The sequence below is a fragment of the Pecten maximus genome, chromosome 1, assembly GCF_902652985.1.
Source record: "Pecten maximus chromosome 1, xPecMax1.1, whole genome shotgun sequence".
Taxonomy (NCBI): domain Eukaryota; kingdom Metazoa; phylum Mollusca; class Bivalvia; order Pectinida; family Pectinidae; genus Pecten; species Pecten maximus.
Window position 1 is genome coordinate 59,088,001 of NC_047015.1, and position 18,770 is coordinate 59,106,770.

General features: G+C 38.7%; 1 protein-coding gene across 2 annotated transcripts in view; it reads left to right on the plus strand.

Moving 5' to 3' along the window:
• Positions 1–18,514, plus strand: part of LOC117339535 (prolyl 4-hydroxylase subunit alpha-1-like) — a 35,417-nt gene extending 16,903 nt beyond the window's left edge. Inside the window, exons 4-13 of one of the 2 annotated variants that reach the window (XM_033901209.1) lie at positions 719–879; positions 3,018–3,069; positions 5,561–5,784; positions 6,903–7,079; positions 8,334–8,404; positions 9,623–9,722; positions 11,557–11,610; positions 14,307–14,372; positions 16,391–16,459; positions 17,060–18,514. In XM_033901209.1, coding sequence (XP_033757100.1) covers positions 719–879; positions 3,018–3,069; positions 5,561–5,784; positions 6,903–7,079; positions 8,334–8,404; positions 9,623–9,722; positions 11,557–11,610; positions 14,307–14,372; positions 16,391–16,459; positions 17,060–17,227 — 1,142 coding nt within the window. In that variant the 3' untranslated portion in view covers positions 17,228–18,514. The remainder of the gene's footprint in view (positions 1–718; positions 880–3,017; positions 3,070–5,560; positions 5,785–6,902; positions 7,080–8,333; positions 8,405–9,622; positions 9,723–11,556; positions 11,611–14,306; positions 14,373–16,390; positions 16,460–17,059) is intronic. The other variant, XM_033901199.1, reaches the window with a different exon arrangement.
• The last annotated feature ends 256 nt before the right edge of the window (positions 18,515–18,770 follow it).

Below are 18,770 nucleotides of genomic sequence, written 5' to 3' on the forward strand. Positions count from 1 at the left end.
CATAACGTCATCCAAACGTAACGACGTCCAAACATAACGACGTCCAAACGTAACGATGTCCAAACGTAATGTCATCCAAACGTAACGCCGTCCAAACGTTACGGCATCCAAACATTACGGCGTCCAAACGTAACGACTTCCAAACGTAACGATGTCCAAACGCAACGAAAATAGATTACAGGGTGAGATATCTCCAGGACAGTGTTTCAGGACCAGACTTGTTTGGATACTGCATGGTTACATGTCGACATGAGCTTTGATCACTGATTGACAGAGAAGTTTGTCAATACATTAGGGATATTTGCTTTAAATCCATATGTATTGGCTTGAGTTTGCCAGTTTACCCATGATGCATCAGTAATTGGTCAGTGATGCGTGCTTGTCCACACCACATTAACGAGTGCGACCCTATATCAGCATGAAGTCACGCCATTAGTAACTGGTGGTACATGATCGCCACCTCACCACCAGGCGTGACCCCCTAACAGCATGTCGTCGTGCCCTTATCGACACCCAAACACTGGGTTCGACCCCGTAACAGCATGACTTGTCCTTATCGACACCTCACCACCAGGCGCGACCCCCTAACAGCATGGCATTGTGCTCTTATTGACACCCCAACATGGGGTGTGACCCCCTTACAACATGATGTCATGCCGGTAGTAACTGGTGGTACAGCATGACGTCATGTCAGTAGTAACTGGTGGTACTGTTACAGCTGAGGAGTGCTTCACGATTGGCCGACTGGCCTACACCATCAAGGACTACTACCATACCTCATTATGGATGCAAACATCACTGAATCAGGAGACAAGGGAGATAAACAAAACCGCAGAACGTGTGGACATCCTCGACTATCTATCCTACTCCAACATGATGGTACGGATATAATCAGCACAACCATTTATTACTTTTCGTAAATCACCTGATATTTCAATAAACACTTTTGTCTGCCTATCCCAATGAATGCACATAGCACAAGACATTACCCAGTAGAAAAAATAGACCTATCAGAATACTGGATATATATAATTGACCTATCAGAATACTGGATATATAAAATAGACCTATTATAATACTGGATATATAAAATAGACCTATCAGAATACTGGATATATAAAATTGACCTATCAGAATGCTGGATATATAAAATAGACCTATTATAATACTGGATATATAAAATAGACCTATCATAATGCTGGATATATATAATTGACCTATCAGAATACTTGATGCAAAAGCATTCTTAGCATTGATATTACATATAGACTCCTTACAGCAATAATATTGAGTTGTGTCCCTTTGTTTATATACCGAGCACAACAAGTAAATGTCTGTATTTGTTTACACCTGTTAAATCATACTTATGTATCATTTTGATGATGGCCACCTAGCGGTCGAAACATCTTGACGACATGTATACCACAATAAAGAGGATTACCAGCCTCAGATATTGAGATGCCTTTGAATCCTTTCCTGGAATAAACTTGAATTAAGATATTAATCTAGTAACAGGCTTTACTCAAATTTCAGTTAAAGTTGTAACGAATGATATAATTATATAACGTGTACATTAATATAATAACATATTGTGTATGTTGATTAAATGATTAGCTCACCTGGTCCAAATGACCGGTGAGCGTCTGGACCAAATTTCATCAAAATCCATTCAGGCATTCAGGATTAGTAGTGATTTAAAGAAATGTTGATGGACGCAGTGCCATGGCATAAGCTCACCGGTCATTTGGATCAGGTGAGCTTATGCCATGGCACTGCGTCCATCAACAATTATTGAGCTAAGGAGAGCTAATATTGTATAAATGTAGGTAGTGGCTTCCCTGGGGCCAGTGGAGTGGGGCCCAATACGGGAAATTAATGTTAATCCTTTAAATCACTACTGTCTTGAACATCTGAATGGAATTTCATGAAATTTGGTCTGGAGGAGAAGAGATATTCTATAAACAGAGGGTATGGCTTCCCTTGGGCTGGAGGGGTGGGGCCAAATAGGGAAAATAGAGGTAAAGTCCCTACTTGTCCTGAACAACATTCATTTTATTCATTTTATTCATTTAAATGAAATTTGGTTAGGAGCATTATTGGCCAAATCAGATTTAATGTTGTATAAATGAAAGAAGTGGAACACATAGGGTAGGAGAAAAGGGGCTCAATATGGGAAATATTGCAAAATATGTAACTTAAATTAGAGTATTTTGCCATAATTACTGAAATATCCAGGTGAGTGATGCAGGCCCTCTGGGCCTCTTGTATATAAATGTGTGCATTAATAAAATTATATAATGTGTAAGTTGATATAATTATATAATGTGTACGTTGATATAATTATATAATGTGTATGTTGATATAATGATATAATGTGTACATTGATATAATTATATAATGTGTACGTTGATATAATTATATAATGTGTACGTTGATATAATTATATAATGTGTAAGTTGATGTAATTATATAATGTGTACGTTGATATAATTATATAATGTGTACGTTGATATAATTATATAATGTGTACGTTGATATAATTATATAATGTGTACGTTGATATAATTATATAATATGTACGTTGATATAATTATATAATGTGTACGTTGATATAATTATATGATGTTTAAGTTGATATAATTATATAATGTGTAAGTTGATATAATTATATGATGTGTAAGTTGATATAATTATATAATGTGTACGTTGATATAGTTATATAATGTGTAAAATGATATAATTATATAATGTGTACATTGATATAATTATATAATGTGTACGTTGATATAATTATATAATGTGTACGTTGATATAATTATATAATGTGTACGTTGATATAATTATATAATGTGTACGTTGATATAATTATATAATGTGTAAGTTGATATAATTATATAATGTGTAAGTTGATATAATTATATAATATGTAAGTTGATATAATCATAAATCTCTGAAATATATAGAAATGATATAACTGATGTCACAACACATAGAGCTTCATTACATGTATTTGACAGGAAGGGAACCTGAATTACGCCCTGACATTGACAGAGGAGCTCCTCACCCTAGGTAAGAGGTTCAATAATCCTGTATCTGTAGGGTACATTTTAGACAGGGTTTGTAGACATGTTTGTAGAGAGTTTGTAGACAGGTTTGTAGACAGGTTTGTAGACATGTTTGTAGAGAGTTTGTAGACAGGTTTGTAGACATGTTTGTAGACAGGTTTGTAGACATGTTTGTAGACAGGTTTGTAGACAGGTTTGTAGAGAGTTTGTAGAGAGTTTGTAGACAGGTTTGTAGACATGTTTGTAGACAGGTTTGTAGACAGGTTTGTAGAGAGTTTGTAGAGAGTTTGTAGACATGTTTGTAGACAAGGTGTAGACAAGGTGTAGACATGGTGTAGACATGGTGTAGACAAGGTGTAGACATGGTGTAGACAAGGTGTAGACAAGGTGTAGACATGGTGTAGACATGGTGTAGACAAGGTGTAGACATGGTGTAGACAAGGTGTAGACATGGTGTAGACATGGTGTAGACATGGTGTAGACAAGGTGTAGACAAGGTGTAGACATGGTGTAGACATGGTGTAGACAAGGTGTAGACATGGTGTAGACATGGTGTAGACATGGTGTAGACATGGTGTAGACATGGTGTAGACAAGGTGTAGACAAGGTGTAGACATGGTGTAGACATGTGTAGACATGGTGTAGACATGGTGTAGACATGGTGTAGACATGGTGTAGACAAAGTGTAGACAAGGTGTAGACATGGTGTAGACATGGTGTAGACAAGGTGTACATGGTGTAGACATGGTGTAGACATGGTGTAGACATGGTGTAGACATGGTGTAGACATGGTGTAGACAAGGTGTAGACATGGTGTAGACAGGTTTGTAGACATGTTTGTAGACAGGTTTTTAGACAGGTTTGTAGAGAGTTTGTAGACAGGTTTGTAGACATGTTTGTAGACAGATTTGTAGCCAGGTTTGAAGACATGTTTGCAGACAGTTTTGTAGAGAGTTTGTAGACATGTTTGTAGACAGGTTTGTAGACAGGTTTGTAGACAAGTTTGTAGACAAGTTTGTAGACATGTTTGTAGAGAGTTTGTAGACAGGTTTGTAGAGAATTTGTAGACACGTTTGTTGACATGTTTGTAGACTGGTTGTAACCACCAGACACACATCACCAAGGTAACCATCAGACACACACACATCACCAAGGTAACCATCAGACACACATCACCAAGGTAACTATCAGACACACATCAGCAAGGTAACCACCAGACACACATCACCAAGATAACCATCAGACACACATCACCAAGGTAACCATCAGACATACATCACCAAGGTACCCACCAGACACATATCACCAAGGTACCCACCAGACACACATCACCAAGGTACCCACCAGACACATATCACCAAGGTACCCACCAGACACACATCACCAAGGTACCCACCAGACACACATCACCAAGGTACCCACCAGACACATATCACCAAGGTAACCATCAGACATACATCACCAAGGTACCCACCAGACACATATCACCAAGGTAACCACCAGACACACATCACCAAGGTACCCACCAGACACACATCACCAAGGTAACCATCAGACACACATCACCAAGGTGACCACCAGACACACATCACCAAGGTAACCATCAGACACACATCACCAAGGTACCCACCAGACACACATCACCAAGGTACCCACCAGACACATATCACCAAGGTAACCATCATACATACATCACCAAGGTAACCATCAGACACACATCACCAAGGTAACCACCAGACACACATCACCAAGGTAACCATCAGACATACATCACCAAGGTGACCACCAGACACACATCACCAAGGTAACCATCAGACACACATCACCAAGGTACCCACCAGACACACATCACCAAGGTACCCACCAGACATACATCACCAAGGTAACCATCAGACACATCACCAAGGTAACCATCAGACACACACACATCACCAAGGTAACCACCAGACACACATCACCAAGGTAACCATCAGACACATCACCAAGGTAACCACCAGACACACACACATCACCAAGGTACCCACCAGACACACATCACCAAGGTAACCACCAGACACACATCACCAAGGTAACCATCAGACACACATCACCAAGGTACCCACCAGACACACATCACCAAGGTAACCATCAGACACATCACCAAGGTAACCACCAGACACATCACCAAGGTAACCATCAGACACATCACCAAGGTAACCACCAGACACATCACCAAGGTAACCATCAGACACACATCACCAAGGTACCCACCAGACACACATCACCAAGGTACCCACCAGACACACATCACCAAGGTAACCACCAGACACACATCACCAAGGTAACCATCAGACATACATCACCAAGGTACCCTATCAGACACACATCACCAAGGAAAATCTGTGTATGTTGCTCTGTTAGTATCAACATTTATAACAAAAATTGTGATTTGGACAAACTCTGAAGGTAATACATGCTTAGGAGAGTGAGGTCAGACTCAGTTGTCTCTGTTACAGCCCCTGATAACACGAGGGCCCAGAACAACAAACGTTACTACAAGAAAATGTTAAATGACCGTGCCATTGAGGCACGGAAACTTGCGAGCCAGCATGGAGAGACAGGGGAGGAAACTGCTGAGGAGGAGGAGATAGAGATCAAACATGAACGTAAGCTGGACGAATACCGCAACTCAGAGGAGTTCGCCACGTATGAAAAACTGTGCAGAGGAGAGGACACACATGTGAGTTACAAGAAGTTAAAACATTGCTCACCACCACAGCATGTTATGTTTAAAGCCATTTATAACAGAACTTGTGTAAATAAGTATTAGACATGTATGACCAACCCTGTATGACCAACCCAACCCTGTATGACCAACCATGTATGACCAACCCAACCCTGTATGACCAACCCAACCCTGTATGACCAACCATGTATGACCAACCCAACCCTGTATGACCAACCCTGTACGACCTACCCAACCCTGTATGACCAAGCCAACCCTATGACCAACCATGTATGACCAACCCAACCCTGTATGACCAACCCAACCCTGTATGACCAGTCCAACCCTGTACGACCTACCCAACCCTGTATGACCAACCCAACCCTGTAAGACCAGCCCAACCCTGTATGACCAAGCCAACCCTATGATCAACCCTGTATGACCAAGCCAACCCTGTATGACCAAGCAAACCCTGTATGACCAACCCTGTATGACCAGCCCAACCCTGTTCGACCAACCCTGTATGACCAGTCCAACCCTGTATGACCAACCCAACCCTGTATGACCAACCCAACCCTGTATGACCAACAGGTTACTGGTTACATTAAGCTTGTTTCCATCCAGACAAACCAAACAAGGAGGTTTATTCCTTCATAATAAGGGAGATCTGTACTCATGTTATATCAGAACATCGTTATATTGACTGATGTCAAATAAGTGTGTTATTAGTCCCCTGCCGTTTGAAAAACGGGGGGGGGGGGGGGGGGGGGGGGGGGACTTTCATAAAAAAAATGGGAAAAGAATACCCGGTAGGTGCACTTCTAGCTCAGGCAGGGGAATTTGTATTGCTGTTGCAATACTATCCATCCTTGTTATAAACTGTGATGTATGTTGCAGAAGTCGAACAAAATAGCCACTTTTTCTTCCTTCACTTCAATTTCATCTGAATAGAAAAATCAGTCGATTTCAGTGTGGTAAATAGAAAGCATCGTTTGATTGGTCAAAAGCAAAAATCATATTGTCACTAGTGATTATATATCTTTTTATCAAATTGATGAATTTTTGATATCTCGCTGGTAAAATGTAATAAATGAAATATTGAGTTCAACATTTCAATTTTGTTTTATTTACAGATGTATAAACACAGACACAGGTTGGTTTGTCGTTACTTCACAAACAACATGCACCCTCTGTTAATCCTGTGCCCCATGAGGTTAGAGGAAATTTACCTAGATCCTTATCTCATATTTTTCCATCAAGCCGTCTCCGACTACGAGATATCAGTCATTAAGGAGCTTGCCACCCCTAGAGTGAGTATCATTTGTAACACAACATTTGATTAGTCAGACCACTGCTAAAGTAATACATTTCTCGTTTGTGTATTATGCCTTATGGTGATTGTCAGTGATGTCCATCACCCTGACTAGCACAAAAATGTCAAATTTGATGTCATTAACAAAAGCCTGACCCAAAACCAAGAAACATTTGTTTCTTCTGCTGGTTTAAGCTCACATGGCCCAGGGAGGTTTCGGCATACTGCAGTGACTGTTGTCTGTCTGTCTGTCAACTATCCGTCATATGTCCATCGTCTGTCCGTCATCTGTTTGCAATCTGTCCGTCATCTGTCTGTCATCTGTCTGTCATCTGTCTGTCATCTGTGCGTCATCTGTACATCATCTGTCCGTCATGTGTCCGTAATATGTCTGTCATATGTCCATCATCTGATTGTCATCTGTCTGTCATCTGTCCATCATCTATCCGTCATCTGTACATCATCTGTCCGTCATCTGTCCGTAATATGTCTGTCATATGTCCATCATCTGTCTGTCATCTGTCCGTCATCTGTCTGTCATCTGTCCATCATATGTCCATCATCTGTCCGTCATCTGTCCATCATCTGTCTGTCTTTTGTCATCTGTCGACTTTAATCCTATGAAAGGTTGAGCTGATTTCATTCTTTGTATTCTGTCTGAAGAATTCTTTGGTGAAGGGGAACCGATTTTGTATAAACAGTGGATCCCAAAGGAGGATATTATAAATTTTATAGTGGTCTGAATCATATTGTAAAGTTTTTATGTGAAGACGATAATATTGTTTGAATGGAGGATGTGGCTTCCCTAGGGCCGAAGGGGTGTGCCCAGTAGGGGTCAATCCTTTTATCGCTACTAGTTGTCAACAACTGAATGGTTTTTGGTCCGTCAAGAGCATATTTATGTGAAATCGATGAGGCAAATGTTATATAAATAAGTATATGTATATCTTTTAAATCACTACTAGTCCTGAATGACCTAATGGAGAATTAGGTAAAAATGCTATATAATAATCACTGAAGATCAAAAAGTTTAACGATGGTTTCTAAAATAGCCCGGAGGGTGATACTTCGCTTTGATGCTGATTTTCTATGAATTCCTACTTGTAATGAGAGTTATGTATATTTTTTTACCAGCTGAATACCGCGACAGTTCGAAACCCTCAGACTGGAGTGATAGAAACTGCCAATTATAGAATCAGCAAAAGGTACTGAGACCTTTTATCAATGTTCTTCTTTGTTTTTCTGGTGTTAGCTCGGCCGGGCCACAGTTCACAACGCAAAGACCGGCCAATTAGAAACAGCTACGTACAGAATCAGCAAAAGGTCAGTACTTCATATATTACCAGGTAAGTGATACAGGATTACGGTGAGTGATACAGGATTACGGTGAGTGATACAGGATTATGGTGAGTGATACATACAGGATTACGGTGAGTGATACAGGATTACGGTGAGTGATACAGGAATATGGTGAGAGGTACATACAGGATTACGGTGAGTGATACATACAGGATTATGGTGAGTGGTACATACAGGATTACGGTGAGTGGTACAGGATTATGGTGAGTGGTACATATAGGATTACGGTGAGTGATACAGGATTATGGTGAGTGATACATACAGGATTATGGTGAGTGGTACATACAGGATTATGGTGAGTGATACAGGATTACGGTGAGTGGTACATACAGGATTACGGTGAGTGATACAGGATTATGGTGAGTAGTACATACAGGACTACGGTGAGTGATACAGGATTATGGTGAGTGGTACATACAGGATTGCGGTGAGTGATACAGGATTACGGTGAGTGATACAGGATTATGGTGAGAGGTACATACAGGATTACGGTGAGTGATACAGGATTACTGTGAGTGGTACATACATGATTATGGTGAGTGATACATACAGGATTACGGTGAGTGGTACATACAGGATTACGGTGAGTGGTACATACAGGATCATGGAGAGTGATACATACAGGATTACGGTGAGTGATACAGGATTACTGTGAGTGGTACATACAGGATTATGGTGAGTGATACATACAGGATTACGGTGAGTGGTACAGGATTACTGTGAGTGGTACATACAGGATTATGGTGAGTGATACATACAGGATTACGGTGAGTGATACAGGATTACTGTGAGTGGTACATACAGGATTATGGTGAGTGATACATACAGGATTACGGTGAGTGGTACATACAGGATTACGGTGAGTGGTACATACAGGATTATGGTGAGTGATACATACAGGATTATGGTGAGTGGTACATACAGGATTGCGGTGAGTGATACAGGATTACGGTGAGAGGTACATACAGGATTATGGTAAGTGATACATACAGGATTATGGTGAATGATACATACAGGATTATGGTGAGTGATACATACAGGATTATGGTGAGTGGTACATACAGGATTACGGTGAGTAGTACATACAGAATTATGGCTTGTGCTACACTAGTACTGTGTGTTATTCCATCAAGAAAAGTGCTCTTTGACCAGATGTAGATGGCAGTTTGTATCCCTTTACAGTGCCTGGTTAAAGGATGATGATGACCTTGTGATAAGCCGAGTGAACAGAAGAATAGAGGCAGCCACAGGTTTAAATATGGCAACAGCAGAAGATTTACAGGTGGGTAATCATATAAAGTAAATATATATAATTCTGATGGTGGTTAAAGAAGGGTTATAGTGAGGTTATAGTGTGGTTATAGTGTGGTTATAGTGATGTTATATTGTAGTTATAGTATGGTTATAGTGAGGTTATAATGAGGTTATAATAAGGTTATAATGAGGTTATAGTGTGGTTATAGTCTAGTTATAGTGATATTATTGTGTGGTTATAATGTGGTTATAGTGAGGTTATAGTGAGGTTAAAATGTAGTTATAGTGTAGTTTTAGTGAGGTTATAGTATGGTTATAGTGATGTTATAGTATGGTTATAGTGATGTTATAATGTAGTTATAGTATGGTTACAATGTAGTTACAATGCAGTTATAGTGTAGTTATAGTATGATTATAGTTAGGTTATAGTGTGGTTATAGTGAGGTTATAGTGAGGTTAAAATGTAGTTATAGTGTAGTTATAGTGTAGTTACAGTGTAGTTATAGTATGGTTATAGTGTGGTTATAGTGTAGTTATAGTATGATTATAGTTAGGTTATAGTGTGGTTATAGTGTGGTTATAGTGAGGTTATAGTGAGGTTAAAATGTAGTTATAGTGTAGTTATAGTGAGGTTATAGTGTAGTTACAGTGTAGTTATAGTATGGTTATAGTATGGTTATAGTTATGGTTATAGTATGGTTATAGTGTAGTTATGGTATGGTTATAGTGTAGTTATAGTATGGTTATAGTATGGTTATAGTATGGTTATAGTGTAGTTATGGTATGGTTATAGTGTGGTTATAGTATGGTTATAGTGTGGTTATAGTATGGTTATAGTGTAGTTATGGTATGGTTATAGTGTTATAGTATGGTCTTATAGTTGGTTATAGTTGGTTATCAGTGTTTGTTATGGTATGGTTATAGGTGTTATGTTGTATAGTATGGTTATCATGTGTGTTAGTAGTGGTTTATGTTAGGTAGTTTGTTAGTGTGTTTAGTGTGTTATGGTGTTTAGTGTGGTTATAGTATGGTTTAGTATGTATTGGTTATAGTTGGTTTATAGTTGGTTTAGTTGTTTTGAGTTATAGTATGGTTATAGTATGGTTATAGTGCAGTTATAGTATGGTTATAGTGTGGTTATAGTATGGTTATAGTGCATCTTCGCTAGCCAAGGCTTCTGATTACGTTACACTACACGAACCCTTGGCGGATATAGTCGTGTTCAAACCGTCGCGCCCTGGAATCCCAGGGCACCCAATCAAATCGCGTTTTACGTTCAGGCTTGGTTTCGCAGTAAACAAAATTGCGGCACCCAGTACAGAGCTACAATGTCGACTATGTCATGGCATTTTACCTATATACAGAGACGAACTATCTATAGGGAAACATTCGCAGTGTTTGATCAATCTATTTAAGTCAGTGATCACATATCTCATCAAAATGACACAAGCCTCCATGTGTGTTTGTAAACATCTCAGATGAAGTAAATCGGTAACGCTCGTTTTGATTGGTCGAAAATTTCATGCGTAAAGAGTGGTAATTTTGAATCTCCGCTAGAGGGCCAGAACTGACGCCTATATCCGCCAAGGGTTCGTGTAGTGTAACGTAATCAGAAGCCTTGGCTAGCGAAGATGGGTTATAGTGTAGTTATAGTATGATTATAGTTAGGTTATAGTAAGGTTATAGTATGATTATAGTTAGGTTATAGTAAGGTTATAGTGAGGTTTATGATAATGTTTATCTGAGTGAATGAAGTGAATTTGAGTCAAGCAATAAAACCCATTTAGACAACCTTTCATTCCATTTACTATCCTTGTACATTCTTTCAGTATCTTAACTTGAGTTTTTATGTTAATTTCCAGATTGCTAATTATGGACTTGGTGGACATTATGAACCTCATTTTGATTTTGCCAGGGTAAGTGTTCAGTCAGTAATATTTATGTCAGGGTGTTTGTGTAATATTTATGTCAGGGTGTTTGTGTAATATTTATGTCAGGGTGGGTGTTTGTGTAATATTTATGTCAGGGTGTTTGTGTAATATTTATGTCAGGGTGGGTGTGTAATATTTATGTCAGGGTGGGTGTGTAATATTTATGTCAGGGTGAGTGTTTGTGTAATATTTATGTCAGGATGGGTGTGTAATATTTATGTCAGGGTGGGTGTGTAATATTTATGTCAGGGTGTTTGTGTAATATTTATGTCAGGGTGGGTGTTTGTGTAATATTTATGTCAGGGTGTTTGTGTAATATTTATGTCAGGGTGTTTGTGTAATATTTATGTCAGGGTGTTTGTGTAATATTTATGTCAGGGTGTTTGTGTAATATTTATGTCAGGGTGGGTGTGTAATATTTATGTCAGGGTGTTTGTGTAATATTTATGTCAGGGTGTTTGTGTAATATTTATGTCAGGGTGTTTGTGTAATATTTATGTCAGGGTGTTTGTGTAATATTTATGTCAGGGTGGGTGTTTGTGTAATATTTATGTCAGGGTGTTTGTGTAATATTTATGTCAGGGTGGGTGTGTAATATTTATGTCAGGGTGTGTGTTTGTGTAATATTTATGTCAGGGTGGGTGTGTAATATTTATGTCAGGGTGGGTGTGTAATATTTATGTCAGGGTGGATGTGTAATATTTATGTCAGGGTGTTTGTGTAATATTTATGTCAGGGTGGGTGTGTAATATTTATGTCAGGGTGGATGTGTAATATTTATGTCAGGGTGTTTGTGTAATATTTATGTCAGGGTGTTTGTGTAATATTTATGTCAGGGTGGGTGTGTAATATTTATGTCAGGGTGGATGTGTAATATTTATGTCAGGGTGGGTGTGTAATATTTATGTCAGGGTGTTTGTGTAATATTTATGTCAGGGTGGGTGTGTAATATTTATGTCAGGGTGTTTGTGTAATATTTATGTCAGGGTGTTTGTGTAATATTTATGTCAGGGTGGGTGTGTAATATTTATGTCAGGGTGGGTGTGTAATATTTATGTCAGGGTGGGTGTGTAATATTTATGTCAGGGTGGGTGTTTGTGTAATATTTATGTCAGGGTGGATGTGTAATATTTATGTCAGGGTGTTTGTGTAATATTTATGTCAGGGTGTTTGTGTAATATTTATGTCAGGGTGTTTGTGTAATATTTATGTCAGGGTGTTTGTGTAATATTTATGTCAGGGTGTTTGTGTAATATTTATGTCAGGGTGGGTGTTGTGTAATATTTATGTCAGGGTGTTTGTGTAATATTTATGTCAGGGTGTTTGTGTAATATTTATGTCAGGGTGTTTGTGTAATATTTATGTCAGGGTGTTTGTGTAATATTTATGTCAGGGTGGGTGTTTGTGTAATATTTATGTCAGGGTGTTTGTGTAATATTTATGTCAGGGTGTTTGTGTAATATTTATGTCAGTCCCTTGTCTTCATTCATATACAGTAAGGCTGGTCTAATTATAAGTCAGACCTAAATTGTCTTACCAGCAATTCTGTTTATCCTAGGTTCATCTGGGTTAGACTACAGTCCATACTGTAAATATTAGATTTTCTGATACCTCTCTCTGTCTCTCTCTCCCTCTCTCTCTCTGTCTCTATGTCTGTCTTTGTTACTATATATATGTCTTTGTCCATGTTTCTTGTTTCGTTCCTATTGCGTTATTGTTATGATTTTTCTGTTTGCTCTACAACTTCTCTTCTGCTTTCTTCCTTTCTTTAAATACAATGGGAAAGTAACATTAAGAAAATTCATCAAAAGTAAATGATTTTATGATTCTGGATTAAGATGTGTGTATTTGTGTTGAATCATCTACAATTCTATGGTGCTGTAATAATGATTATTCTGAATACAATTGTATACTATGTACTTTACACTGTATGAAAATCTCTGAAAAAATAAAACAAATACAAAAAAAAAAAATTTATGTCAGGGTGGGTGTGTAATATTTATGTCAGGGTGTTTGTGTAATATTTATGTCAGGGTGGGTGTTTGTGTAATATTTATGTCAGGGTGGGTGTGTAATATTTATGTCAGGGTGGGTGTTTGTGTAATATTTCTGTCAGGGTGTTTGTGTAATATTTCTGTCAGGGTGGGTGTTTGTGTAATATTTATGTCAGGGTGGGTGTGTAATATTTATGTCAGGGTGGGTGTGTAATATTTATGTCAGGGTGGGTGTTTGTGTAATATTTATGTCAGGGTGGGTGTTTGTGTAATATTTATGTCAGGGTGGGTGTTTGTGTAATATTTATGTCAGGGTGTTTGTGTAATATTTATGTCAGGGTGTTTGTGTAATATTTATGTCAGGGTGTTTGTGTAATATTTATGTCAGGGTGGGTGTTTGTGTAATATTTATGTCAGGGTGTTTGTGTAATATTTATGTCAGGGTGTTTGTGTAATATTTATGTCAGGGTGGGTGTGTAATATTTATGTCAGGGTGGGTGTTATATATAGTTCTCAGCATTGGATGTCTAGACGTTTGTAAACGTGTATGTTCTATTATATTTTTACATCATTGGAAATAGTGTTTGTAAAATGGCTGATCTAGGGGCTATATGTCATATGTCTTATGTATTTTGTTTCAAGTCAAATAGTGTTACTGTATTTCTTTTTATTGGTTGATTTGAACAGAAAGAAGAAAAACATGCCTTCAAAAGTTTAGGGACAGGAAACAGGATAGCAACATGGCTGACTTATGTAAGTTTTAATTGTGTATGAAACAATCTCTAATTTATCAATGGATGTTAAGGGGAGGTAACTCGGTAATGGACTGAAACAGGATGTTAAGGGGAGGTAACTCGGTAATGGACTGAAACAGGATGTTAAGGGGAGGTAACTCGGTAATGGACTGAAACACGATGTTAAGGGGAGGTAACTCGGTAATGGACTGAAACAGGATGTTAAGGGGAGGTAACTTGGTAGTGGACTGAAACAGGATGTTAAGGGGAGGTAACTTGGTAGTGGACTGAAACAGGATGTTAAGGGGAGGTAACTCGGTAATGGACTGAAACAGGATGTTAAGGGGAGGTAACTCGGTAATGGACTGAAACAGGATGTTAAGGGGAGGTAACTCGGTAATGGACTGAAACAGGATGTTAAGGGGAGGTAACTTGGTAATGGACTGAAACAGGATGTTAAGGGGAGGTAACTTGGTAGTGGACTGAAACAGGATGTTAAGGGGAGGTAACTCGGTAATGGACTGAAACAGGATGTTAAGGGGAGGTAACTCGGTAATGGACTGAAACAGGATGTTAAGGGGAGGTAACTCGGTAATGGACTGAAACAGGATGTTAAGGGGAGGTAACTCGGTAATGGACTGAAACAGGATGTTAAGGGGAGGTAACTCGGTAATGGACTGAAACAGGATGTTAAGGGGAGGTAACTCGGTAATGGACTGAAACAGGATGTTAAGGGGAGGTAACTCGGTAATGGACTGAAACAGGATGTTAAGGGGAGGTAACTCGGTAATGGACTGAAACAGGATGTTAAGGGGAGGTAACTCGGTAATGGACTGAAACAGGATGTTAAGGGGAGGTAACTCGGTAATGGACTGAAACAGGATGTTAAGGGGAGGTAACACGGTAATGGACTGAAACAGGATGTTAAGGGGAGGTAACTCGGTAATGGACTGAAACAGGATGTTAAGGGGAGGTAACTCGGTAATGGACTGAAACAGGATGTTAAGGGGAGGTAACTCGGTAATGGACTGAAACAGGATGTTAAGGGGAGGTAACTCGGTAATGGACTGAAACAGGATGTTAAGGGGAGGTAACTCGGTAATGGACTGAAACAGGATGTTAAGGGGAGGTAACTCGGTAATGGACTGAAACAGGATGTTAAGGGGAGGTAACTCGGTAGTGGACTGAAACAGGATGTTAAGGGGAGGTAACACGGTAATGGACTGAAACAGGATGTTCAGGGGAGGTAACACGGTAATGGACTGAAACAGGATGTTAAGGTAACTTAACAGTAACTCTGTAATGGACTGAAGCAGGATGTTAAGGGGAGGTAACTCCGTAATGGACTGAAACAGGATGTTAAGGGGAGGTAACTCGGTAGTGGACTGAAACAGGATGTTAAGGGGAGGTAACTCGGTAATGGACTGAAAGTCTTACAGAACTAAGGTAACTTAACAGTAACTCTAGATCTGTAATGGACTGAAGCAGGATGTTAAGGGGAGGTAACTCCGTAATGGACTGAAGGTCTTACAGAACTAATTCAGCCAATCAGCTGGTGTTTCACCTGAACCAAGTCCCTGAAGAAAATGTGTTTCTTTTGTTTGTTGCTATTTCCTGAGTAAATAGTACTTTCTATATACGATGATGAAGAGTAGGGTCTTAAGATTTTAAAAATCAAAAATACACACTCCTGGTATAAATAGAAAGATGTAGGAATCCAGGTGTAAAAAGGTGGGAATTCCCCAGGTGGGGGTTCCCCTGTACACTTTAAATATCAGGGTTACTGTCCTCCAAGTACAGGTGTGCTCTTATATGCTATTAAGCCTATCCAATAACATCATTTTTGATCCGGGTAACTCAGTAATGGACTGAAACAGGATGTCAAGGGGAGATAAGTCTGCAATGGACATAAACAGCATGTCAAGGGGAGGTAACTCAGTAATGGACTGGAACAGGATGTTAAGGGGAGATAACTCAGTAATTGACATACTGTAGACAGAATGTTTAATAGGTGATAATTCTTGTGTATTTTTACAGATGAGTGATGTTGAAGCTGGAGGAGCAACAGTATTTCCTTACATTGGAGTAAAAATATTTCCTGAAAAGGTAACTCTTTAACCACTGAAAAATTCACTTTTATCCACTGAAAAGGTACATGTAGCTATTTAATCCACTGAAATAGTTACTATTTAATCCACTCAAAAGGTAACTCTTAAATCCATTGACAAGGACCTTGAAATCATATGACAAGTGTTTTTTTTCTTTCTGAACATGCTGATGTAGGGGGTACTATTTCACAAATACTATTATATATTTGTAGGGGGGGGGGGGGGGGGGGGGGGGGGGGGGTGTACTATTTAACAAATACATTATATATTTGAAGGGGGTACTATTTAACAAATACTATTATATATTTGTAGGGGGTACTATTCAATAAATACTATTATATATTTGTAGGGGGTACTATTTAATAAATACTATTATATATTTGTAAAGGGGGGGGGGTTACTATTTAACAAATACTATTATATATTGAAGGGGGGGGGGGGGGGGGGGGGGGGTTACTATTTAACAAATACATTATATATTTGTAGGGGGTACTATTTAACAAATACTATTATATATTTGTAGGGGGGTACTATTTAACAAATACTATTATATATTTGTAGGGGGTACTATTTAACAAATACTATTATATATTTGTAGGGGGGAGCAGCGTTCTGGTACAACTTATATAAGAATGGAGAAGGCATTTATAACACGCGACATGCTGCCTGTCCTGTACTGGTCGGCACCAAATGGGTCTCCAACAAATGGATTCATGAACGAGGCCAAGAATTCCGGCGACGATGTGGTCTCTATCCGGACGATTAACATCATTAATCCTCCTCCTTATCATCATCATGATTACCTCACAAACTCATCCTCATTTCTTAATATTCATTACAAAGTAAACATTATAATGCACAGTTCCCAGAACAGATCCATACTGTAGCCAGACCTTCAATGTCTTACAAAGTGATAAACAAGCCAGTAGGATGTGTTTTGGGAATTGTCTCATTTGTGATTTCTGTAACAATATTTTATTTTGCTTCAAGATATATATATATAAAACATAGTTTTTAAGAAAAAACGTCCTGGTGAAATATAAAATATGTTTTTAGTTCCTATCCAACATTGGTATTGATAAAGGGCCATCACACGACTGAGATATATGTAATCAGCCATAAAATATGGTACATGTATTAATAAAGGGCCGTCACAGGACCTAGATATATGTAATCAGCCATAAAATATGGTACATGTATTAATAAAGGGCCGTCACAGGACCTAGATATATGTAATCAGTCGTAAAATATTCCTAGAATTTATACTTCTGTATATAGTACAAAGATGAAGTTTTCCTTTATCCTTAGATAGAATACCCCCAAAACAAAATTTCACATTTATAAAGAATTTAAGAAGACCGATTGATTTAGATATGATGTTTGGAGGTACAAGTCTGCACCCGTTAAACAGTGTCAACCAGTGTGCTTTGTACAGTTGTACTCCTCTGTATGTGACAACAAACATGTATATGACCAGGATCTGTGTACAATTGTATATCTCTGTATGTGTCAACAAACATGTATATGACCAGGATCTTTGTACAGTTGTATGCCTCTGTATGTGTCAACAAACATGTATATGACCAGGATCTGTGTACAATTGTATATCTCTGTATGTGACAACAAACATGTATATGACCAGGATCTTTGTACAGTTGTACTCCTTTGTATGTGACAACAAACATGTATATGACCAGGATCTTTGTACAGTTGTATGCCCCTGTATGTGTCAACAAACATGTATATGACCAGGATTTATCATCAGGATAAACCATTGACACCATGCTTTGCCGCTCTTTGTGTAGAAACTTTTTACATTTTAATTCTTTTTAAAGTTTCGCTAGTGGAATACAACTCATATTTGGCTGTAATGATTCTAAGAAAGTGTTGGTCAAAACATTTAGTTGTTGGGGTGGCCCCAAATTTCAAGATGGCTTAGATGGCTACCATGTGGAAAAACACATTTCAAACTTCTCAAGTTACACTGGTGCCATTTAGCAGAAAATTGGTGAAGATGTTCAGGAAAGGAAGCCGAGAAAGTGTTGATATATTTTTAGCCCACCATCATCAGATGGTGGGCTGTTCAAATCGCCCTGCGTCCGTGGTCCGTGGTCCGTCCGTCCGTCCGTCCCTCCGTCCCTCCGTCCGTAAACAATTCTTGTTATCGCTATTTCTGAGAAAGTACTGAAGGGATCTTTCTCAAATTTCATATGAAGGTTCCCCTTGGTGCCTAGTTATGCATATTGCATTTTGAGACCAATCCGAAAACAACATGGCCGACAGGCAGCCATCTTGGATTTTGACAATTG